Consider the following 26,943-nt stretch of genomic DNA (forward strand, 5'->3'; position numbering starts at 1 on the left):
GCTTGGGAAGCTCTGAGGAAAATATAGATACCTTGACCACACCAATTCTAAAATCCTGGGGTAGAGGGATGAGCAGTTTGTTTATTGTTAAAACTTCTTAGATGGTAATCTTGAGGTTCAGCTAGTGTTGAGGACCATTGCTAGAGACTTACTTTCATTCATCTTTCTTAGGAGTGACCCAGCTCTTCCCAGAACTGCCTTCTCCTGGAACTCCAGTTAGAAACGTATAGGACCATTTCATTCAGTCCTGTATTTGTTTTAACCTCTTACATTCATTGTCATGTCTTTCCCCTTAAGGTCCTATATTTTGGATGATTTCCTTAAAATGTTTTTCTGATTCACTTATTCTGTGTTCAGCTTTGTGTGATGTGCTGTTTAGTCCTTCTGTTAAATATTTGCTTATAACGTATTTTTTTTCCTTGTGTGAGTCATAATTTTTAGCTGAATTGCTTTTTCTTTTTTGAGGATCTCTAAGGTGTTTTGTGTTTGCTCTGCTAAACTTTCTAAGGTATCACCAGCCCCTAACATGGTCTAAGGTGTATGTTGATTTATTGCCTTGGAGATTCTTAGACCAGAGAAGAAGAGAAAATTCAGAATCTAAACATTCACATTTCCCCATCAGAATCTGAACAGAGATGGGCTTCCTTTTTAAATACTTTTGAAAGATGAGTCTGTCTTTCCTCCTTTCTTTCTTTCTTTCTTTCTTGATGGGAAGTTTCTGATTTTAGTTTGCTTTCACTGAGGGCCTTGGCTGTTGACATGACTTGGGGAAATTTCACTTTTTTTCTTTTGAGGTCATTTATACAGCAAAAATATTTTTGTGATAGTTGGTCTAATATTTGCAAATTTCTAAAAGAACTAAAATTTCAAGATTTGGGTGCTCCATTCCTTGACTATAATAAAGATTCCTAGTTGATTTTGAACAAATTTGGAGAGAAAGGTTTTAGGGCTCATTTACAAATGAGTTTTTAATGCCTGTGTGAGGTAGTTTTTTAAAGATACAGAAATTTGAAAAATTACATTGATAATGGGTAGGTCAAAGAGCCTGGTGTACAGTTGTGCCGAAGGACCTTTTTGGTATTCAGTGTAATCTTATCACAGAATTTTTGTGGTTCATTTAATCTAAATGTGGATTTAAAAATAATTTCTAAAATTTGATGACTCTACTATCTATTAGTAGAATATTGCTTGTTTGGTAAAGGAGTTAAGTATGTACTAAACTAATTGCAAGTACACGTCTGCCCTGTAGGACTGTTGCACAAAAACTTATGTTTGTATTATTACCTCAAAAAAAGTTGACCTTTAATGTAGAACTTTTTTTTTCCTTTGCTTTTGAGAGGGAGGAAGGAGGGACAGACGCAAGGGAGAGAAACAATCCTAAGCAGGCTCCATGCTGGACATGCAATCTCGTAACACTGCAATCTCACAACACTGTGACATCATGACCTGAGCTGAAATCAAGTCAGATGCTTAACATACTGAGCCACCCTGGTGCCCTTTTAATATAGAACTTTTAAAACTCAATTTTCAGGGCACCTGGGTGGCTCAGTGGGTTAAAGCCTCTGCCTTCCTCTCAGGTTATGATCCCAGGGTCTGGGGATCAAGCCCTGCATCGGCCTCTCTGTTCAGCGGGGAGCCTGCTTCCCTTCCTCTCTCTGCCTACCTCTCTGCCTACTTGTGATCTCTCTCTGTCAAATAAATAAAATCTTTAAAAATAAATAAATAAATAAATAAAAACTAAATTTCCATTAGTATTAGGTATTTCACTTTTTTTTTTTTTTTTTAAAGATTTTATTTATTTATTTGTAAGAGAGAGAGAGTGAGAGCGAGCACAGGCAGACAGAGTGGAAGGCAGAGTCAGAGGGAGAAGCAGGCTCCCTGCGGAGCAAGGAGCCCGATGTGGGACTCGATCCCAGGACGCTGGGATCATGACCTGAGCTGAAGGCAGCTGCTTAACCAACTGAGCCACCCAGGCGTCCCGGTATTTCACTTTTGATAGAGTGATTTCCCAAAAGCTTTATTTTGATTCCACTGAAATGATTCAACATTCAGTCATTTTTAGGTAATAACTGATTTTTCATTGTCAGCAGATGATGATAAAACTGATATAATTTAGCTTTTGGCAACGTTCTATTGATGGGGTTAACATTATTTATTTATTTGTTTATTTTAAAGATTGTGACCTGGGATCATGACCTGAGCCGAAGGCAGAGGTCCCCAACCCACTGGGCCACCCAGGTGCCCCTGGGGTTAACATTGTTAACACCTGTTACTTTACACATGGAGAAGAAACTTCCCAAGTTAAATTAATTCAGAATTACACAATTGTGGTTTTACTGCAAGACATCAAATGGAATTGATGATAAGCACAGTTGTTGTGCCTTTCCTTCTGGGAACCTGACCTGTGATCTCATGTTTATAGGTCTTATTTTATGTCCTTTGATACTTATGAAAAAGTTTTACACATTTCTTCATGAGTTGTATACTTCTCTTTTTAAATTTAATGTTAGGAATTATGACAGAGACTATTGTGTACCCAAATACGTTTTGGTTTTCTTTAGTGACAATGCTAATTTTTATCTGGGTGTGTTGCTTCTCAAATTAAACAGCCTTGTTTCAGTCTTCCTTATAGCTAGGTGTGGTCATGTGATTAAGTCCTGGCTAATGAGATACAAGTAGAAGTTAACAGGAGATAGATATTTCTGGAACATTTCCACATGGATGCACTTTTTCCTCTTTTATCCTACATCCTGCAGGAGTTTCATCTTCCATCTTACATGATGCAGATGAGGGCTGCACCCTAACAGAAAGACAAGTAGAGCCCAAGTCACTGGTAACTTTATATGTTACCATTCTGGATTTGGAAATTTCTACAGTTGGACTTTTTACATGAGCAGTGATTTTTTTTTTCTTTTAAGCAGCCATTATTTGAAATATATTATTATTATATGCAGGATTGTGATTTCAGATAAAAGTAAACAAATGAGGTGAGCCCTGTGATCACCTTGGCATTTTTTCTGGGCTCTATTTAAGGTTGGGGGGAGCCCCGGCAAACATGGCAGAATTGCTCAGTTGAAGAGGCAGAGATCCATGCTTGGGAAGGCTGAGGCATCTGGGAGCTATGGAAGCAATGCGTGGGACAGGAGGGAGCTCTGTGAGTAAAGTGCTCCAGACGTCTCCCTTTGAATCTGTTGCCAAATAGTAAGCTACACATGCCTTACCAGTAATGGTACACCAGTTCTAGCATAAAGGCTAAACCCACTCTAACAAAGCTTCAAAACAAGTTCCAAAACAATTGCCTAATCTGAAACTACCTTTTTTCCCAGAAAAAACTCTGGCACATTAAAGGAATAAAACAAATTCTAGTGCTCACATTGTTGACTATTCAATCAAAAATTGCCAAACATGGAGAGAACCACAAAACTGTGACCTATAACCAGGAGGAAAATCAATCAACAGAGAGAAAACTAGATGGGGCACGTGGGTGGCTCAGTCAGCTGAGTGTCCAGCTCTTGGTTTCGGTCCAGGTCATGGTCTTACAGGATCAGGAGAGTGAACCTCATATTGGGCTCCACACTCAGAGTGGAGTTGTCTTGGGATCTTTCTCTGTTCCTCTCCCTCCTCTCTGTGTTTCCTTCTGCTCTTGTGCATGCATGTGCGTGCTTGCACTCTTTCTCTCTTCCCCTCCCAAATAAATAAATAAAACCTTAAAAAAGAAAGAGACCCATGAAAGGACAGAGATAATGAAATTAGCAGATTTGGAGTTTGGAATGGTTATTAAAAGCATATTTAAGGATTTAAAGGAAACTGTTAGCATAATAAGGAGAAAAATGAGACTTCTAAAGATAAGAATATGTCTAAAAAACACATGGTGTGGCATTAGTAGCACATATGTTCTGCAGAATAAGTGAGCAGTCAGTTCAAAGACAGCAGTAGAAGGGTGCCTGGCTGGCTTAGGTCGTAGAGCACATAACTCTTGATCTCTTGGTTGTTAGTTGCAGCCCCAAGTTGGGTGAAGAGATGACTTAAAACAACAACAAAAAAGACAGCAGTAGAAACTAAAGCACACAGACCAAAAAAGATTGAGGAAGAAATGAACAGTGTTCAGTAAACTATAGGAAAAAAATCAGGTGGTCCAAACATATGTGTGAATCAGGTCCCAGAAAGGAAGGTGGAGGCAGGGAAACATAAACCTGAAGAAATAGTGATTGAAAATAATTCCAAATATGGTAGAAATTATAAATCCACATAACTAAGAAGTTCAATGGACCCCAAGCTGATAAATATAGTGAAAACTACACCAAGGCTCATCATAATAAAATTCTTGAAAACCAGGAATGCAAAACAAATCTTAAAAGTACCCAGAGGGGAAAACGTCCCATTTTATTCAGTAGAACCAAGGTAAGAATGATACAGAATTTTTTGTCTGAACTGTAAGCCAGAAGACAATGGAGTAACATCTTTAAAGTCTGGAAATAAGTACAATCATCTATGTCCCTCTAAAGTTTCAAAAATGAAGTTAAAATCAAACTTTCTTTGAGGCAGACAAGAGCTGAGAGCATTTTTCAGTAACAGATGTCTGTTACATGTCTGTTAGATGTCTGTTAAAGGAAATTCTTCAGACTTGAAAATGATACAGGTGGAAATTTGAGTTTGTACAAAATGGTAAATATCCACAGAGTGGATATGACGTCTCCCTCCTTTTTTTTTTTTTTTTTTTTGTTGTTTATTTTGTTAATTTAAGATAATTGAAAGAGGATTCTGGGAATAAGTGGAGTAAGAAGCACCAGGAATCTGACTCCCCTGCCTAGACAACAATTGCACTACCAGACTCTTTCTGTAATTTGGAACTCTGGAGTCTATTGAAAGCTTGCAAGTTGTTCCAGAGGAAGACTTAGAAGGTAAATTGTGTTTAATTTTGATCAATTTCAGGTTTAGCACTGTAGCAGCTACCCATTGTCTGCCTTTTTTTTTTTTTTTTTTTTTAAAGATTTTACTTATTTATTTGAGAGAGAGGTAGGAGAAAACATGAATGGGGGAGGGGGATGGCATGGAGTGGGGAGGGGGGAGCGAAGAGTGGGGTGGGGGAAAGAGGGAGAAGCAGAAGTAGGCTCCCTGCTGAACAGGAAGCCTGATGGGGGCTGTCCTGACCTGAGCTGAAGATAGACATTTAACCGGCTGAGCTACTCAGGCACCTCCCATCCTCTGCTCTTAAATCACATGGCAGGGAGCTACCTACATGTTCCAAGAGCAGCTTACAAATAGCTTGAGGGAGCCAGCATAGGTAGAAAGGATATTGTCCTCTTAACTCTCAGGGATCTATGTTCTGATTGTTAATTGCTTCTTCTGAGCACATAGTTGGCAGACAGAGGCAGGCAGCCATTGTCTTTGCATCTCCTTCTGTTGTAGCAAACTCCCCCTTCCTCCAGTGACTTCTAGTTAATTCAGAGAACTGGCACTTGTTCCTTTCATATTTCCCTTTCACCCGTTTTGGGAATGAGGTATTAGAGACTAAGACATTAAAAAAACAACTGCTTCTATAGGGAAAATTAGAAAGTGATAATACATGCCAGGGAAAAAGGCTCAAAAGAAACCAGATAAGACTTTAAATTTATATAAACCTAAGGCCGGTTCTCGGTACAGAAATAGCTTACAACTGTCAAAAGAAGAAAAACCATAACAAAAACTAGAAGACCCCAAGGAAGGGGAAGAATCTGATTTCTAAAGTTACCACAGCCCCCAATTATTTTTTAATAAAGATTTTACTTTAAAAGTTAGCAACTCTTTTTATTTTATTATTTTTTAAAGATTTTATTTATTTATTTGACAGACAGAGATTATAAGTAGGCAGAGAGGCAGGCAGAGAGAGAGGAGGAAGCAGGCTCCCCGCCGAGCAGAGAGCCCGATGTGGGGCTTGATCCCAGGACCCTGAGATCATGACCTGAGCCCAAGGCAGAGGCTTTAATCCACTGAGCCACCCAGGTGCCCCTAAAGATTTTACTTTAAAGTGTTTTTTTTGAAGATTTTATCTATTTATTTGACAGAGACACAGCGAGAGAGGGGGGCACAAGCAGCAGGAGTGGAAGAGGGAGATGCAGGCTTCCTGCTCTGCAGGAAGCCCGATGCAGGCCTCAATCCCAGGACTCTGGGATCATGACCTGTGCTGAAGGCAGACACTTAACGACTGAGCCATCCAGGCGCCCCTTAAGATTTATTTATTTTAGAGAGAGAGGGAGAGTGCATGCTCAGTGGGTGGAGGGGTGGAGGGATAGAACCTTCAAGCATACTCCCCACTCAGTGCAGAGCCTGACACACGGCCCAATCCCATGACTTATGCTTGAGTCAGAACGAAGAGTTGAATGCTTAACTGACTGAATCGTCCAGGCACCCCAATAAAGATTGCATTTTTAAGTAATCTCTGTAACCAACATGGGGCTTGAACTTACAACCCGGAGCTCAAGAGTTGCATGCTCCATTGACTGTGCCAGACAGGTATTCTACCACACACAGCCCCAAATTCGATGAAAAGTTTGAGTATAAACATCCAAGAAGCTGAACTCTGGTAAGATGAACTCAAGAAGACTCACATGAGACACATTATAATCAAACTTTCCATAAATCTTTTTTTTTTTTTTTTTTCCATAAATCTTGAAAGCCAAAAGGAAGAATCAACTTATCACATGTAAGTGATCCTCAATAAGAATGTGAGCATGTTTCTCATCAGGAACTTTGGGGATCAGAAAGCAGTGGTCCAATATATTTAAAGTGCTAAAAGAATTAAACTGTCAACTGAGAGTCCTGTTTTTGGCAAAACTGTCCTTCAAAAATGTCTTTGTGTTCTAGTTTAAATAAATTAGATTTTTTTTTTTTTAAAGGGGAGAAGCAGGCTCCCTGCTGAGCAGAGAGCCCGATGTGGGGCTTGATCCCAGAACCCTAAGACCATGACCTGAGCCAAATACAGAGACTTAACTCACTGAGCCACCCAGGTGCCCCAATAAATTAGATTTTTAAAAAATCATTTGTGTGTGACATACTAAGGTCCAGTTACAGATTAAAAAAAAAAAAAAAAAAAAAAAAAGGAGGGATGCCTGGCTGTCTCGATCAATGGAATCTGATCTTGGGGTTGTGAGTTCAAGCTCCAGTAAAAATAAAATCCTAAGGGGCACCTGGGTGGCTTGGTTAGTGAAGCATCTGCCTTTGGCTCAGGTCATAATCCCAGATTCCTGGGATTGAGCTCCGTGTGGGGCTCCCTGCTCAATGAAAATCTGCTTCTCCCTCTCCCTCTCTCTCTCTGCCCCTCCCCATTCTCACTCTGCCCCCTCTACCTGCTCATGCACTCTCCCTCTCCCTCTCTTAAATAAAGTCTTAAAAAAGATATGGTGTGTATGTCTGTATAAACATACACACACACATACATAGAATGGAATATTCAGCCATAAAAAAGAACAAAATCTTGCCATTTGCAATGACATGGATGGAGCTAAAGAGTATTATGTTAAGCAAAATAGAGAATGACAAATACTATATGATATCCCACCAGCAGTGCACAAGGGTTCCTTTTTCTGCACATCCTCACCAACACCCATTATTTCTTGTGTTACTGATTTTAGCCATTCTGACAGGCGTAAGGTGATATCTCATTGTAGTTTTGATTTGCATTTCTCTGATGGTAAGTGATGATGAGTATCTTTTCATTTGTCTGTTGGCCATCTGCATGTCTTCCTTGGAAGAAATGCCTGTTCATGTCTTGTACTCATTTTTTAATTGCATTATTCATTTTTTGGGGTGTTGGAGTTTTCTAAGTTCTTTATGTATTTTGGATACTAACCCTTTATTGGATGTGTCATTTGCAGATAATCTTCTCTGTAGGTTGTCTGTTAGTTTTGTTGATTGTTTACTTTGCTGTGCAGAAGCTTAATTTTGCTGTAGTACCAATGGTTTATTTTTTCTTTTGCTTTCCATGCCTTGGTAGATATATCTAGAAACAAGTTGCTACAGGTGATAATCAAAGAAGTTACTGTCTGTGCTCTCTTTGAGGATTTTCATGGTTTCAGGCCTCACATATAGGTCTTTAATCCATTTTTATTTTACTTTTGGTATGGTGAAAGAAAGTGGTCCAGTTTCATCCTTTTGCATGTTGCTGACCAGTTCTCCCAACACTACTTGTTAAAGAGACTGTTTTTTTCCCATTGGAATTCTTTTCTGCTTTGTCAAAGATTAATTGTCCATATGGTCATGGATTTATTTTTAGGTTTTCTCTTCTGTTCCACTGATTTGTGTGTTTGTTTTTGTGTCAGTACCACAGTGTTTTCATTACTACAGCTTTGTAATATAACTTTAAGTCTGGAATTTGTGATGTTTCCAGCTTCACGTTTCTTCTTCAAGATTGCTTTAGCTGTTTGGGGTGTTTGGTGATTCCATACCAAATTTTAGGATTATTTTTTCTAGTTCTGTGAAAACTGCTGTTGGTGTTTTGGTAGGGATTGAATTACATGTGTAGATTGCTTTGGGTAGTATAGACATTTTAACAGTATTTGGTCTTCCATCCAGTCTGTGAGCATGGAGTGTCTTTCCATATCTTTATGTTCCCTTCATTTCTTGAATCAGCATTTTATAGTTTTCAAAGTACAGGTCTTTCACAAGAGAATGGCATTTTTAAAAGTTATTAATCTAAAAGCTAGTGTGTGACTTGTTTGTAGCACTACATTTTTTCGCATGTATTTTGGGAGACTAATGCATTTAAAAGAATTTTTAGTTCGTGTTTTGGGGTACAGGGATATAAAGTTATAATACTGTGACATCAGCAACAGGAAAGGGTGGGGATAGAGTGTAAAGGAACAGAGTTTTTGCATATTACTGAAGATACACTGGCATAAATTCAGATTAGAGTGTTACAATTTAAGGATATTAAGTATAGTAGTCCCCATGGTAACTACAAAGGAAATAGCTGTAGAGTATGCACAAGAGGAAGTGAGAGTAATCAAAGTCATAGGGATGGGGAGTAGAATAGTGATTGCCAGGGACTGGAAGAAGAGGGAAATAGGGAGTTACTGTTTAATGAGAATAAGATTTCAGTTTTACGTGATAAAAAGTTACTGAAATGGAGCGTGATGATAGTTGCATATTATGAATGTGCTTAATACCACTGAATTCTCCATTTGAAATGGTTAGGATAGTGAATTTTGCTATATGATTTTACTGCAGTAAAAAGAAAGAAAGGGACAAATGTATAGAGTGCTCTCTATGGTAAGGACTACAGGATACATGAAGTGTTGGGGCACCTGAGTGGCTCAGTTGGTTAGGTGTCTGCCTTCGGCTCCGCTCATGACCCCCAGGGTCCAGCATCGGGCTCTCTGCTCAGTGAGGAGTCTGCTTCTCCCTCTCCCTCTCCCCCAGCTTGTGCTCTCTCTTCTTCTCTCTCCCCACCAGCAACTGAATAGATAAAATCTTAAAAAAAAAAAAATACATTAAGTGTATAAAACATGATGTAAAAAGAAAAAAATTGACTAAAGCAAGATAATAGTAATATATTTGGGGAGCTATGGCATATGTGAAAAGTAAAATATATGACAGTAACAGAAAAGTTTTGATGAGGGAAATGAATATATACTTAGAAAAGTTCTTACATTGTACCTAGATGTTATCATTTGAAGGTAGACTGTGGGAGTTAAAGATACATACTGATGATTTATCCCCAGAGCAATTACTTAAACAAAAGTAAACAAAGAGTGTAAAGATTCCAGTTAAAAAGCAGAGATCAACTGTATTTTATGTTTGTATGTTTCATTTATGCATAACATATTATCTTTTCTTGATAAATTGATTCCTGTATTATGAAAAGTCTTTTCATCCCTGGTAATATTCCTTTTTGTGGAGTCTGCTTTGTCAGGTATTAGTATAGCTACTCAACTTTATTCTGATTACTGTCTACATATTTATCTTTTTCCATCCCTTTTATTTTGAAACTGAAATTTTATGTTTAAAATAAATTTCTTCTGGGGCACTTGGCTGGTTCAGTCAATAGAGCATGTTTGAGTCTTTGTTTTGGGGTTGTGAGTTCAAGCCCCACATTGGGTGTAAAGATTACTTAAAATATTTTCTTATTTTTATTTTTTATTTTAAAAAATATTTTATTTATTAATTTGTTAGAGAAAGAGAGAGTACAAGTGGGAGAAGCAAGGACCTGCTGAGCAAGGACCCTGATGTGGGCCTCAGTCCCAGTACCCTGGGATCATGACCTAAGCCAAAGGCAGAGAGGTTTAACCAACTGAGCGTCCCAAAATATAAAAGTTTTTTAAAAAATGGATTTTTTCGACACAACATATAATTGAGTCTTGCTTTTATCAGACTGATAAACTGCCTTTTATTTTGGAATCTTTTGCCATTTCCACTTAATAAAATTATTTCACATGGTTGGTTGTAAGTCTACCATCTTGCCATTGTTTTCTATTTGTACCATTTATTCTTTGCTTTTTCTTCCTTTGTTTCCTGGCTTTCTTTAGACCATTTTTTTTGGTATTTCATTTTATTCATTATTTATCATTTTGTGTTTTATTATATTTATTTGTATTTCTTGGTAAGTGTATAAAGAAAAATATATGTAATTTTAATATATATTAATATATAATTATAACACATGCCATCTTATTTATGATATAATTATATATTATGATTTTATTTATAATACATAATTTTATTTATAATTAATATGTAATATATGTTATATATAATTTATATGTTATATATACATGATAACAGAGCTTCAAAATATGTAAAATGAAAGCTAATAGAACTAAATAGAAAAGAAATAGAGAAATTCACAGTTATAGCTGGAGATTTCAAAACTTCTCTCAGTAATTGGTAGCATAGTTGATAGAAAATCAGGATACAGAACAAGGGGTTGACAGACTCTGACGTGGGCCAAATCTGTCTTATTTGTCTATTTTTATATTTCCTGTGACCTAAGACTGATTTTTACATTTTTAACTTGTGAGAAAAATAAAGAACAATATTCTGAGATACATGAAGCTTATATGAAATTGAAATTTCAGTGTTTATACATAAAACTTTATTTGAACCCCTGCACTCTCCTTTATTTACATACCTATGGGTGCTTTTATGCTACCACTGTAGAGTTAAATAGATGCAACAGAGATTATAAATGGCTTACAAAGCATAAACTACTTATGTACACCTTTAAGAAAAGTTTGTAGATTCCCTAATATAGAGGTTTTGAACACTAACAACTAGGTTGTTTTAATTGATAATGGAACGTTTTCTTTAACATTATCAAAATACACATTTTTTTAAGTTCACATGAGATGTCACCAAGATAGGCTATATGTGGATCCTAAAACAAGTCTCAATAAAAGTGAATTCATTAAAATTATGTAGAATTAGTTCTCTTACTTCATTAAAATTATATTAGAAATCAAAAAAGTATAATCCTCGGGGTGCCTGGGTAGCTCAGATAGGTTAAGCATCTGCCTTTGGTTCAGGTCATGATCCCAGGGTCCTGGGATTGAGTCCCGCATTGGGCTCCCTGCTCAGTGGGAAGCCTGCTTCTCTCTCTCCCACTCCCTCTGCTTGTGCTTTCTCCCTCTCTGTCAAATAAATAAAATTCTTTTTAAAAAAAGGGTATAATCCTCAATTTATGGGGGAAATTTTCTTAATCACTTCTTAAAAAAAGAGTAATACTTAACCCCTGGATCAAATATGTCACAAAGGAAATTAGAAAATAGTTTGAATTGAATTAAAATCAAAATACAATTTACTAAACTTTGAAGGGTACAGCTAGAACTGTTCTTAGAAGGAAACATATAGCTTTAAATGTTTATATTAGAAAAGAAAAAAAAGTATAAAATGAATCATCTATGCTTCTAACCATAGCAAAGAAGAGTCCCAAATAAATAGAAGAAAGAAAATATTAAATATGAGCAGCATAGATTAAGGACATAGAAAACAAGCAGTAGAAAAAAAATAATGAAACCAATGGTCGGTTTTTTTTATAGGTCAATAAAATTGATAAACTTCTGGGTAGACCAAAAAAGGCGAGAAATTACTAACATCAAGAATGCGCCTATACATTAAAAGGGTAATGTTATGGACTGAATGAATGAATGTATACCTCTCAAATTCTTGTGTGTAAGGCCCAGTCCTCACTGTAATGGTATGTGGAGATGGGGCCTTAAGAGTTGGAGCCCCCATGATGGGATTAGTGTCCTTACAAAGAGATACCAGAGAGCTTGCTCTTGGCTCTGCCCTGTGAGGACACGGAAAAAGGTACCTTGTCTAAAGCCAGGAAAAGAGTCCTCATTAGAAAGTGACATGCTGGCACCTTAATTTTGGGCTTCTAATCTCCAGAACTGTGAGAAACTAAATTTCTATTGTTAAACCACCCTGTCTGTTGTATTTTGTTACAGTATCCTACACAGGCTAAAACAGAGATAAAGAAAAGATTATGAATAATTTTAAGCCATTAAGATGAACAGGCATTCATTCAGTTTAGAAGTGGACAAATTCTTTGAAAAATACAAAGTACCACAACTGATACAAAGTGACTAGAAAACCCAAATAACTCTATACCTATTTAAAAATTGAGAATTAAAAAGTTAAAGACCTAATGGCTTTGTTTTAGGAAGTAATAATACCAATGCTATACAAACTCAGAAGAATACTTTCTAATATATTTTATGGAGTTAGTATTACCCTTGATACAGGAGGGAAAAGAAAACTATAGATTAATATCCCTCATGAAAATGGACCCAAAGATAATATTTAGAAGGCATTAAATTAAATTCAGTTATATGTCTGTAGAGAAGAGATCATATATCATGAATGAGTGAGAATTATTCCAAAAATACAAAGTGGTTTAACTTTTGAAATTAGTGCAACATACTCTGTTAACGGAATAAAGAGAAAAACTTTATGATCATCTTAACATATCCTGAGGTGTTATTTGAGAGATTCAGTTTTTATTTGTGATAAACAAGACCCTCAGCCACTAGGAATAGAAGGGAACCTGTTTACCCTGATAAAGGTATGAAACTACATCATACTTAGTGTTGTTAAGAGAATCATATCTTCTGAAATCCATAATGATGCAAGTATGTTCAGTCTCATTATTTCTATTCAACTTTGTACACGAAGTCCTAGCCAGTAAAGCTAGAGTAAGAAATAAAAGGCAGGGACGTCTGGGTGGCTCAGTCAGTTGAGCGTCTGCCTTTGGCTCAGGTCATAATCCCAGGGTCCTGGGATCGAGTGCCACATCCAGCTCCTTGTTCAGAGGGGAGTCTGCTTCTCTGTCTGCCTTCTGCTCCCTCTGCTTGTGCTCTCTCTCTGACCAATAAATAAATAAAATATTTTTAAAAAAGAAAAGAAGTAAAAGGCATACATGTTGGAAAGTAAGGAACAAAGCTGTATATGTAGAAAGTTCTAAAAAATTACTAACGTTGTAGGATATACATTAAGCAATATATGCAAGATTGTTATACTGAAAACCACAGAATGTTGTTAAGGGAAATTAAAGGGGCTTCAATAAATGCAGAGAGAAATCATGATATATATGTTTTGGATGACTCAAAACTGTTACTTGAATTCTTTCCCAGATAAGTACCTGATTTCAAGAATGGCCATTAAGGGGCTTCTGGCTGGCTTGGTTGGAAGAGAGTGGGACTTTTGATCTCAAGGTTATGAGTTCCAGCTCCACTTTGGGTATAAAGATTACTTAGAAAAAAAAAAATTTTTTTTAAGAAGAATTGCTCTAAAGCTATCGTAATCAAGAAGTATGGTGGAAGTATATGGTATATGTTTAGTTTGAGAGGTGGGGGTTTTTGAGGGAGGATTGACTACAAAGGAGCACCGGGGAACTTTCGGAGATGGTGGAAAGGTTCTATATCTTGATTTTTGCAGTATTCGACAAATTGCATTTAAAATGTAGGTGGATTTTATTATCTCTAAAGTATAACCTAATAAAGTCGCATTTTTAAAAAGATCCATATTTGTAGGATAGTTTTCCTGGTGGATTTCTTCAGTTTCGAGATGGGAATATATGAATTTTTACAAGTCTCTTCTACTTATTTTTTTGGAACCTGACTAATATGTAGTAGGCATTCAGTAGTTTTCAATATATTGTTCAATAAGATGCAAGGTTTTTACAAGCTAAGTATTTCGAATGCTGATTTTCATAATAAAAATTTTGGAAAGTCTCTAATGTATTTTGTACAGAGAGTAGTTCTTCAACGTTATGTATTTAATGCATTATAATTTCCTTGTTTCCTGTTGACTTTTAGTAAGTTATGCCTATGTGATTAGTTATATATTTTCCATTTTTCAGTGGCTATAACCTTTTCTGGGGTCATCTAGGTGAGTAATTCTTAGATTTTTAGATTTATAGAATAATAAAATTTTTAGTTAATTTTGAGCAATGTCTTAAATTTTGCTAAGTAAGCACATCAAGAGAAAAAAGTCACTGTCAACTACAGTCATCATTTTAATACCAAAGACGTGGAAGGAACATCACTTTCAGGTAACAGTCCTTCCTAAGAAAATCGAGACATATTATTGGTTATTATATGCTAGGCATTATACCTAGTATTTAGAAATTTTTTATTTATTTTAGAGCCAGAGTTCAATCAAGAGTGTGAACAAGAGCAGGGGGTGAGGAGGCAGGGGGAGAGGGAAAAAGGAGACTCCCTGCTGAGCAGGTAGCCTGATGGGGGGCTTGATCCCAGGACCCTGGCATCATGACCTGAGCTGAAGGTAGACTCTTAACTGACTGAGCCACCCAGCTGTACCTACGTCTAGTATTTAAATATGTTACCTAATTTAATTTTCAAAATACCTGTTATTATACCCATTTTTTAAAAAAAGATTTTCTTTATTTATTGGACAGAGAGAGACACAGTGAGGAAAGGAACACAAGCAGGGGTAGTGGGAGAGGGAGAGGAAGGCTTCTCACAGAGCAGGGAGCCTGATGCGGGGCTCAATCCCAGGACCCTGGGATCATGACCTGATGTTTAACAACTGAACCACCCAGGTACCCCTATTATACTCATTTTTTTTTTTTTAAAGATTTTATTTATTTACCAGAGAGAGAGAGAGGGAGAGCGAGCGAGCACAGGCAGACAGAATGGCAGGCAGAGGCAGAGGGAGAAGCAGGCTCCCTTCCGAGCAAAGAGCCTGATGTGGGACTCAATCCCAGGACGCTGGGATCATGACCTGAGCCGAAGGCAGCTGCTCAACCAACTGAGCCACCCAGGCACCCCTATTATACTCATTTTATTGGAAAAGATTTTGAGGCTCAGTTATGTCAGGTAACTTGGTTAGAACAGGTTGTCTGATTTAATAGCCCACGCTCTTAACATAGCTCAGGCACTTTTATAATTCAGAACAATTAACCTAAAATGGTGGGTTTCTATAATTTTTTTTTTTAAGATTTTATTTATTTGAGAGAGAGAGAGAGAGAGGACAAGCGAGGGTGGGAGGGGATAGAGAAACAGACACCCCATTGAGCAAGGAGCCCCATTCAGGGTTCAATCCCAGGACCTTGGGATCATGACCTGAGCCGAAGGCAGACGCTTAACCCACTGAGCCACCTAGGCACCCCTAATTGCATATTTCTTGATAAAAAATTGTTACCATAGTTCTTTATTTCATAGTCTAACACGAGCTCAAATAGCATATATAGTTGTTTTTATTCACACAGGTAATGGTTAAAACCTCTGTTAAAGAAACAACCTTATAAATGTTCTTTGATTTGTTTTGGAATATTCTGGGTAAACTGATAAAATCCTCTTGATTTTAGGGTGTTTTTCCAGTCTTAACACCTTGTGCTGGTTAAGAAAGCACAAGATTGTGGTACTATTGTCTCACCATCTAGGCCTACCAGGAGAGTGCAAAAGGGCACACCCTGTGCCCAGCTTTCACGCCTATTTAGAGCATGAATTACAGCGTTCTAATTTAGTGACATTATTATCATTATAATCCACTTAAGTCTGCACATACTTTGAAAATTTATGTTAGTGTCAAGTTGCTTGTTTTTTTCTAGGAATGGTAAGACATTTTGAGATTTTTGTGCTAAAAAAATAATTAAACTTTCGTTTGAATGACACTTTTTACACTTGCTAGCTGTGTACAAAAATCACTTATTTTCTGAACCTCTGTCTTTTCATCTGTTAAAATTAGTAAGATTTATTTCATGTATATTTTTGTCAACTCAAATGAGGCAGTATAAGTGAAAACGGTGTGAAAACTAGAAACAAAGGGACATTTTAGTTGGTTGGAAGCCCATCAGGGTGTTTAAGGCAAGGTAATGATGTGATACATTATTTTAGTTTGGTTGGTAAGTTGGAGCTGAGTGGGGCTAGAGGGAGAGTGAGTAGAGGAAGGCAGAGTGGAAGGGGAAGGATCATAGGTGAACTTAGTGACTTCGAGAGTGGACATGAAAAATGTAATCAGTCATTTTGAAAGGGAAAATCAGTATTTCTGGGTACTTATGAGGTGGGAAAAGAATTTCTTCCCTCCCAGGTTAATTTGCAAGAAATATTTGACTGCCTGGGGGCACCTGGGTGGCTCAGTGGGTTAAGCTGCTGCCTTTGGCTCGGGTCATGATCTCAGGGTCCTGGGATCGAGTCCCACATCGGGCTCTCTGCTCAGCAGGGAGCCTGCTTCCCTCTCTCTCTCTCTGCCTGCCTCTCCGACTCTGTCAAATAAATAAATAAAATTTTGGAAAAAAAAAATATTTGACTGCCTGTTATTTGCGGTCTTGCTAGGCATTTGCTATATACAGGCACAGCCAATAAGGACCTATAGGAACTGGTAGTCTTTGGGGTCTGGGTAGGATGCTGCCTGCATTCATGAACAGAAAATTTGGGAGTGAGTGCTTGTTTGGGTTATTAAGTCAACCTACCCACTTGTAAGCAAGTGAGTTCTGTGCCACAGATACGGTTACAGAATATCGCCATATAGTTTTTATGTGGTCTTCATGTTCTTTGTTTGCAGAGTTCCATTAATGTTTGGAAAAATGACAGTTTTAGGCATTTGGGAAGATTGTATTTTCCTCCTAATAGTGTTAAGTATGGTACTACTTAGCATTAAAAAAAAACCCCACTGTAGGGGGGTGAGAGGAATGGGGTGGCTGTGTGATGGACGTTGGGGAGGGTATGTGCTAGGGTGAGTGCTGTGAATTGTGTAAGACTGATGAATCACAGACCTGTACCCCGGAAACAAATAATACATTATATGTTAATTTTTTTAAGAACACTATAATGAAACTTAGGGCTTTCAGATAATTTGCATTTATTCAGTCATCCATGGTGCTATTTTGGGGGAAAAACATTTCTGAATCTTATGTACATAAATTTGAGTATTCATTATAGGCTTGTCAGTCCTAGTTATTGTCAATTTTAAAAGGATTTAAATAAAATTTAGCTGTAAACTCGGCTAGTGGATTTGTTTATTGTATAGCAGTGGTTCTCAAACTTCAGATTGCACCAAAATCATGTGGAGGGCTTGTTAAAACATAGGTTACTGGGTCCTAGCCCTAGGTTCTGATTCAGTAGGTCTGCGGTAGGGCTGAAAATTTGCATTTCTAACAAGATGATGCTTATGTTAAGATCTACTGTTACATAATAAGGAATAAGATTATGTTAGGAAACAACAATTCAGCTTCTAAAAAATACTTCATAAAAAGATCAGTAAAAAATAATAATGCCTAAGAAGTAAACTTAATTTTCATAATGATACAGTTCAAATCCAAATCCCCTCAGGATGTGGTAAATATAAAATTTCTTTTACAATCTTTCTTAAAAGTTATTCTTATTTATTTAGCACTAGAACAAATTAGAAAAATATCTTTAAAAATACATTAGAGACATTATAAAATTGTTCTCTACTCACAACTAATAGTTGTCTATTTAGAGGTATAAATATGTAATTTATTTAATGCTTTTCCTTGAAGTTAAAAATGAGAATTGAATTTTTAACTAATTTCATACTTGCAGTGAAAAACCAAAAACACCCATTCATTCATTGAAGGTGGATGGTTTGTTTTCCATTGTCCTCTTCTCTGATCAGATCCATAGTGTCCTGAATTTCAAAAACTAAAACTGTTGGAAGGATGAAACATGACAATAGGGTTAATGTAGTATGTCAACTTAAATTAGTTTCAGTAATTTCAAAAAAATCTTATATTTTTTTAGCTAATGGGAATGACAACAAGAAATTTAAAGGAGATAGACCTCCCTGTTCGCCTTCCCGTGTTCTCCATCTTCGCAAAATTCCAAGTGATGTCACCGAAGCAGAGGTCATATCATTAGGTCTACCATTTGGCAAAGTTACTAATCTTTTGATGTTGAAAGGAAAAAGCCAGGTATGTAATATTTAAAGACTGAACCACAGTGATTATCTCTGGGTGTTAGTGCTAAAGATGACTTTTATTTTCTTGAACTTTTCTATGTTTTCTGGATTTCATTTTCTTTAGATAGTTTTTTAGTTCTTTAGATAGAATTTTTTTATGTGTGACAGGAAGCAACAAACAAAAATATTAACACAGAACATAGAATTATTTTTTAATCAGTGACTTGGCCTTTTCTTCCTTAACAAAAAACCTTTTATATTCTTAATTACAGAATGGTTTATGAAAAAACCCTTTGATTATCAGAAGACCAAGACAACAGAGAGAGAGGATATAAATTATACCTTATTTGGCAATTAAAGAACATTTAATTTTTCTAAAATCTTTATAGAAATGTGTAGTATATTTTAACTGTAGAATTAGTATATATCTTCTTTAATAATTCAGAAGAGGCTGTTAGAATTTTTTCATTTCAAGAAGTTAATAGGTTTTTCTTAAGATGAATAAAGAAACTTGCTTTTGTGGTGACCAGGACAAAAATACAACACTTTTTATGTTAATTTGAACAATTGTCTACTTTGTTGTTCCAGCTTAGACCCCACTAGGATGAATTCTTTAGTTCTTTTCCAGTTTTTGGTTGTCCTGAAAATCTTTTATGCTGAGCATTGCTGTAAGAAGACAACAAATTTAGGCCCCAGACATTGTGTAATACATTGTGATAAATCCCTATTTCTTAGAGTTTTCATAAATAAGTTCAAGAAACATAAACAGATTTATAAATAGATTGATATGTGTTGGTTATGAAAGAGATTGGAAGATGTCTGATTCTGGCCCTTTAGTAAACGAAATAAACATTCTCATTTAGTTCAGATGAAATTATTTAAATCTGGAGAGGTTAAATAACATGTCTTAGTATTCAACTTCTGTTGTGTTTACACTTCTCTCTTACATCTTTTGGAGATCGTACATGCACGTGGATCTATTTTAACTCATTTGCCACTGTTGAGAATAATATGGTTTGCATAGTAGAAGAGCCAGTGTGGCCAAGTCTGATGGCTGTGAGATGTATCATGGTTGTGTATCATGTACATTATCAAGTTTCATGGAGTGTATTCTGTACATTCTTTCAAACTGTTACGAGGAGCAGCATGCACGATCACACTTTGTCTTTTTCTCTACTACTGGTTAGGGGTTTTTTATTTATCTGTAGTGCTAACTGACTGTTATGTTAAGTGTTTGTCTTTGGATCATAAATCCTGTTTTGAAAATATTTTGTTAGTAATATACTTTAGCGAGAGAGTGTCATGTGAGCCGTTAGAACTACTAGGAACTACCTAGCCGTTAGGACTAGGTATAGTCTATCCTTTGGTACTGTGAGGTAAAGTGTTGAGGGCAGCCTGGGGGATATCCATACCAGCCTTTCTGTGGCTAGTGACTTTTGATTTTTTCTCTACTCCTTATTATGAAAATGGATTTCTCTGCATACTTTGGGAAAACCTAAATAATTCCTTTACTGGGCTCCATGTGGAAGAATTTATTTTTGTGTATGAATTTTTAGTTTGTATATACTTTCAGGAAAAATTTTCTATCACAAGAATCATGTATTCCAAAGATGTTTAGCTTTTCTTTTGTGTGACTGTTAGACATTGAGTTTAGTTCTTTGCATTTATGAAGGAGTTTTCAGAAAGATACTGTTCCCCTGTAGAGTGAATATTATTAGCAAACAATTTTAAATTCTTTGTTGAAAAGATGATTAAAAACCAGATAGGAAGTATTATTTAGCTATTTTGATTACCTTGATCATTTTTAACCTCTTAGACAAACTAGTAAGTATATTACTGATACAGTTGGATAGTGGTTTTAAATTGCAGTGTGAACATTTATTCCTTGAAGATGGTGGAGTTTTATTTATTTTGGATTGATTAATGATATTTGATCTGCTATCACATGGCTAACATTACTACTTCATAGAATATTGTTAGTTAAAACATTTAATTGGTTCACTTGTGACATTTGATTGATACGGTTAAGCATCACATTTAATATTTGTCAAGTTAATATTCCTTTACTGGAATATTTGCCAAATAGAAACATTTAGCAAGTAATATATCTATAAACAAATAAGTAGTTTGTTTTATAGATATTTGCCATTATCTGTGTTAAGTACATTTTGTTCTTAATAAATACACATTTTTATAAATGAAGTATTGTATGCATAATTTGAAGTGGTTACTGTACACTTGCTAATTATATACTCTGTTGTAGTGAAAAAGAATTGAATTGTCTAAGTAGAAATTTGCATTGATTCAATCAAGGGTTCTTCCTGCATTTTAAATGTGAGATGTTGGGACGCCTAGGTGGCTCAGTTGGTTAAGCAGCTGCCTTCAGCTCAGGTCATGATCCCAGGGTCCTGGGATCGAGTCCCATATCCGGCTCCTTGCTCGGCAGGGAGCCTGCTTCTCCCTCTGCCTCTGCCTGCCATTCTGTCTGCCTGTGCTCGCTCTCTCCCCCTCTCTCTCTCTGATAAATAAATAAAAAATCTAAAAAAAGAAAAAAAAAGTGAGATGTTCTTTTTTTTTTTTTTTTTAAAGATTTCGTTTTTATTTATTTGAGAGAGAGAATGAGAGAGAGCAGGAGAGGGAGGAGGATCAGAGGGAGAAGTAGACTCCCTGCTGAGCAGGGGGCCCAATGTGGGGCTCAATCCTGGGACTCCAGGATCATGACCTGAGCTAATGGCAGTCGCTTAACCAACTGAGCCACCCAGGTGCCCCTAAATTTGAGATGTTCTTACAGGTAGTTCCTAGGGGTCAGAATGGTTACTATTTCATCTTCCTAACAAACCATTAAGATAGGGTGGCGACAGCCAGAAGCCATATAGAGAATAAGATGTAAGTACCAAGGATCTTCTTCCTCTCAGCTCTTCCTATATTCTTTTTCAAATATCTGATATGAGTACAATGATTACAGATACAGATATTAAAAGATGAAATTCAGTTGAGTAAATTTTGAAGATTTTATTGGCCTTTATTCAGCAATTCATGAATTGGGCAGCATCCCGTCTAGCAGATAGAAAGGACCTGTGAAGAGCAGTGCAAAATGAAAAACTTTTATAGGCAGAATAGGGTGAGACAAGGAAGTTACTAGCAGAGTGAATTGTGTCAGGCCAGTTCACCTTTCTTTAGGAATGGTGGGGGGTCTGTCAGGCAGATAACCTCACTAGTGCTGACCAGGTAATTCCAGATGGACTGGTTTAAGATTCCACTCTTGGGAGAGGTTGAAACTATAATTGTTAGGTATTAAGTCTTGGTTGGTAACTTAGGCTTAATACAGGTGATATTATTTTGGGTGTTGATGTTTCTTTTTTTTCTTTTTCTTTTTTTTTTTAAGGCTTATTTATTTGTTAGAGAGAGAGAGAGGGAGGGAGCACAACGCTCACAAGCTGGGTAGCCTCAGGCAGAGGGAGAAGCAGGCTCTCTGCCAAGCAGGGAGCCCGATGCGGAACTAGATTCTAGGACCCTGGGATTGTGACCTGAGCGGAAAGCAGATTCTTAACCAACTGAGCCACCCAAGCATCCCTCTCTATTTTTTAATACAGATCTGAAAAAAAGTGACTTGAATGACTCAAGTCAATATTCACTTAATGTAGAAAGTTCCCCCATTTCCTTGATTTGAACAATTGAGCCTTTGCACCTGCATGCTCTTTTTAATTGCATAATAAACTTAACTGTATCATAAAGAGTTGTTTAGTAAAAGGTAAAGGAGAGCAAATCATTATGTCCCCCCATCTTTGGGAAGTTTTTCTTTGGGAAAGAACGATTAAATCCCAACCCCCTGAAAGCATCAGGTGTGCTGATGCTCCTTTTATTTTTGCCTTTTTAATTATTTCTAGATTTTAGAGAAATAGAAAAAAGAGAAAAACCAAAAACCACATGAAATCATTTATTCAACTGGCAATTTCCCAGTCCCAAATCCTTTATTTGAACCCAACTTTTCAGATATGTTTTCAGTTAACATCAGTGATATGCTTTGAAGCAAAAGTCTTTTCATAGTTCTTAGCTGTCTTTCAAAAACATGAGCTTTCACTTTGCTTTCTTGTGTTTATTGCAGGCTTTCTTAGAAATGGCTTCTGAGGAAGCTGCGGTTACTATGGTGAATTATTACACTCCTGTTACTCCTCACCTTCGAAGCCAGCCTGTTTTTATTCAGTATTCCAATCACAGAGAACTTAAGACTGACAATCTACCTAATCAAGCTGTAAGTATTAAAGGCATTTTAAAAATTAGTTACAAGAACGCATGGTATAATAACATAGAATTAATTTTCTGTTTTTCAGAGGGGAAAAAAATCTTGTGATTTCCTTCATGTTAGGATGCTTTATTAGTAAAGATTATGTGTCTAAATTCTTACCTGAAGGCTTAAGTAGTACTACTTAGAAATAGATTTGAAGTTCTGATGTTAGGAATCATGTTAGTTTTCCCTTGAAACTTTTTATAAGTAAAAGAAAAACTTATATTTCTATCTATCTCTTAAAATTTTAGATCTAAAAGGAACTTTTCACAGAATATACAGACTCCATAACAGAGGCAGTAAGAATTTGAGTGAAGCTTCTATAGTGATGTTAAGTAACGGAATTTAACATTTAAAATGTTAATAAAAATTTATATAGAAACATTCATTAAATATATTTTGACCCTTCTAGATAAATGTGGAATGTAGAATATCAACATCTCTAACCTCATTTTTCAGTTTTTGATATAGTTCGTGTTGACTTTTTCTGTGTTTCTCCAGGTTGATATGTAGTAGCTAAAATAGTAATTTGAAGTTATTCAAGGGTAGAAAAATTGATCCACAAAGCAGGAAAGAGGTTTTTTACTATGTTAAGAGCAAGTTTGACCTATATTCTTACTCTAGGCAAAAGAACTCCACCAGCTCTTTGAATTTAAATTATAGTTTTCCACATTCTTAAAACGATAACTTTTCCTGTGCATAATCCTTAAGTTCTAAGAGCTATTAACGAAATATAATAACCTATATAAACTTAGTATTTGAGATGTCAGATAATACATTTTTTACATATTAGACTTTTTAAAATGAAAAACTGACTTATAAATTCTTAATTGCATACAATCTCATGGTAAAACATTGAAACAATCTAGAAAAGTAAAAAATAACAATAACAACATTGAAAACAGTCCAGTTATCCAGAGAGAGCTAATTAGGTAACATTTTGCTAACAGTTTGTTGTGAACCCCTTTTCTATTCAGGTGTATAATTGTCTACGTATATAATTTTACATCAGTGGAATTGTAATGTTTTGAAAGGTGTTTTTTTCTATGTAATATGTCATGGATGTTGTTTTATGACAACAAGGGTAGAATTACTTCATGATTTTTAAATGAATGCTTAATGCTCCCTTCTATAAGATTGCTACAATCTATCAGTATCTTAATAGGCATTGAAATTCTTTCCAGTTTTTTGCTTTTACAAAAACACTTAATCAACATTCTTAGGTATCTTAGCCCACTTGCAGCATTTTCTTATTAGTTTACATATGTGACCTTATGGATTGCTTTTTTAAAAGAATATGTTTTACTTGGTGGTGGCTGATAATGTGTGAGCAAGCAGTTTTCTTGTCTTTGTTAATATACTATGTGAGAAATTACATCTTATTGTTTACTTAGTATTTATTTGATAAGTTATAGTGATTTCTGTTAATGCAGTTTTTTCCTGGTAAAATATATATAACATAAAATATACAATTTTTAATGATTTATTTAATGATTTAACGAGTTCAGAGCATTTGGTACCTTCACATTGTGTAACCCATCACCACCATCTTCTCCAGATTCTTTCATCTTCCCAGACTGAAACTCTGTACCCTAAATACTAATTCCTCATTCCCCCACTCCTCTAGCCTCTGGCAGCCGTTCTACTTTTTTTTTTTTTTTTTTTTTAAGATTTTATTTATTTGACAGACAGAGATCACAATTAGGTAGAGAGGAAGGGAAGCAGACTCTCTGCTGAGCAGAGAGCCTGATGCGAGGCTTGATCCCAGGACCCTGTGATCATGATCTGAGCCAAAGGCAGAGGCTTTAACCCACTGAGCCACCTGGGCGCCCCCATTCTACTTTCTGTCTCTGAGTTTTGTCTGCTAATACAGTTTTAAAATATATATATTTATTTATTTGACAGAGATAGAGAAGGAGGGAGAGAGTATGGAACCAGAGAGAGAGAGGCAGAAGCAGACTCCTTGCTGAGCAGAGAGCCCAGGTTGGGGCTTGTTCCCAGGACCCCAGGATCATGACCTGAGCTGAAGGCAGACTGTCAACCGATTCACCCAAGAGTCCCTGCTAATACAGTTTTAAAAATATTTTTATGCAATAGTCAAATCTCTTTAAGATTATATTATGGTTTCTGATTTTGATACCGTGCTCATTAAGACCTAGTGTAGCAACATTTAAAAACTTTTTTTAACCTATTCTCATACTTTTATGTTTTAGCTGTTTTTACTTTAATGTTTAAAGTTTTATTTTATTAGAAATATTTGGAGTTGGGGAGTGAGGGTATAGGTTTTGGTCTTTTTTTTTCTTCTTAACTCCCAGTGACCAGTTTCTTCCTTACTGTTTTTTTAAATAACCCATTTATTATTATCCAGTCATGTGAAACTTGTCCTTTGTCAAGTTCTGGTTTTCCACACACTTGCTTTCCCCTACTTACAATATACTTCTCTCTCTCTCTCTCTCTCTCTCTATATATATATATATATATATATATGCTTTTCTAGACATGCATACACATTCTGCTTGCATGGCCCTGATATACTCTCATGTGTGGGCTGCTCACTTGCCCACATTACTTCATTACTCAGTGTCTAATTCGGACTACCTTTTAGATTCCACTCTGCTCCATTCCTATTTCCGTGTTCCTAGGGCTAATGACATCTCCAGTACTGATACATTATTGAATAGGGCTGTTTCTTTTCAGCCGTTAGATATTTACTGTATTTTAAAAATTTGGGACACCTGGGTGGCTCAGTTGGTTAAGTGTCTGCCTTTGGCTCAGGTCATGATCCCAGGGTCCTGGGATGGAGCCTTGCATCCGACTCCCTGCTCAGTGGGAAGCCTGCTTCTCCCTCTCCTACTCCCCCTGCTTGTGTTCCCTCTCTTACTGTCTCTCTGTCAAGTAAATAAATAAAATCTTTTTTAAAAAATTATGCATTCAGGGCACCTGGGTGGGTCAGTGGGTTAAAGCCTCTGCCTTCCGCTCAGGTCATGATCTCAGGGTCCTGGGATCGAGCCCCGTATCAGGCCCTCTGCTCAGCAGGGAGTCTGCTTCCCCCCCCCCCTCCTGCCTCTCTGCCTGCTTGTGATCTCCGTCTGTCAAATAAATAAGTAAAATCCTAAAAAAAAATTATTTATTCATTCTTTTTTTTTTTTTTAAGTAGGCTGCATACCTAGCATAGAGCCCCATGCCGGTCTTGAACTTAGAACCCTGAGATCAAGACCTGAGCAGAGATTAAGAGTCAGACGTTTAACTGAGTGAGCCAGTCAGGCACCCCCAACTAGTTACTGTATTTTATTTATTTCTTCAGATAGAATAGAATTATTTTTATAACTCTATCCTCCCAATTGTATTTGGGTTGATTTTACAGATTAATTTGAAGATAATTTACATATTTATATTACTCTCTCATCATTTGGAGGAGGAAGTTTTATTTGTTTCCTGTCTTTCATTAGAGTTTTTAAATTTCCTTCATATAAGTCATGGAAGTTTTCTTATTAGTTTGATTCCTAAATATGTTAGTATAAGTCTTGAAGAAGAAATAAACAATTAAATAAAACTCTTAAAGACTGGATTATTCTAAAGGGAAACTGTGAGAAATCCCAGTTGCTTGGCAACCAAAGCCAGCCGAAATGACCTAGTTTATTCTTAGATAGCCTTGATTTCTTCCCAGTGCCCTTTCCATTTTGTTACTTTCGTGCAGTTTTTATGCATTTATGTTTGATAAAATATAATAATTTTTCTTTTAGTCAAAGTCCTGCACCAAAGTGGAAGTCAGAATTGAAAGTACCTGTTTGCATATATAAAATGTACCAAATATCTTTTTATTCTGACAGCTCCAAAAAACTGATAAATTACTATTTCATTATCTTTTGTTTTTTGAATAACAAGATAACCCAAAACATGAACATAACTTCTTTTCCAGGCTATGGACTTACTTGCCAGAGGGTCAGGTGAATATCAAATATTTTTATCCTGTTATTTAAACTAAAATGACTACTAAAAATTTAGATCATATTTTGAGGTACAGCATTTGAGAAATTTTTTTTTTAATTACAGTCATTGTGGTATAGACAGGTGTTTTTTTACCTTGTGGGTGAACATTCATAAATGTGACAAGATAACCATGGAAGGATTTTCCCCTAAAAATGTTGTCATAAAAAAAATCATCAAGCTGTACACTTAAGGTCTGTGCATTTTATTGTATATTCATTTCCATATCAGTTTTAGAAATGTCCTTTTCACATTATCCAGGCACGTTTAAATTTTTTTTTTTAAGATTTTATTTATTTATTTGACAGACAGAG

General features: G+C 36.2%; 1 protein-coding gene across 10 annotated transcripts in view; it reads left to right on the top strand.

Moving 5' to 3' along the window:
* Window positions 1–26,943, top strand: part of PTBP3 (polypyrimidine tract binding protein 3) — a 121,972-nt gene that overhangs the window by 41,998 nt on the left and 53,031 nt on the right. For 5 of the 10 annotated variants that reach the window (XR_009406252.1, XM_059411050.1, XM_059411051.1 and 2 more), the window contains 2 exons: window positions 18,201–18,370; window positions 22,463–22,609. Coding sequence is in view for 9 of the 10 variants with exons in the window: in XM_059411050.1 (XP_059267033.1) it covers window positions 18,201–18,370; window positions 22,463–22,609 (317 nt within the window). In the remaining variant the exon portion in view is untranslated. Of the gene's footprint in view, window positions 1–4,744; window positions 4,902–14,346; window positions 14,365–18,200; window positions 18,371–22,462; window positions 22,610–26,943 lie in introns of those variants that run through there. The other 5 variants (XM_059411055.1, XM_059411056.1, XM_059411057.1 and 2 more) reach the window with 3 other exon arrangements.

This window comes from Mustela nigripes, chromosome 9, assembly GCF_022355385.1.
Source record: "Mustela nigripes isolate SB6536 chromosome 9, MUSNIG.SB6536, whole genome shotgun sequence".
Classification (NCBI taxonomy): domain Eukaryota; kingdom Metazoa; phylum Chordata; class Mammalia; order Carnivora; family Mustelidae; genus Mustela; species Mustela nigripes.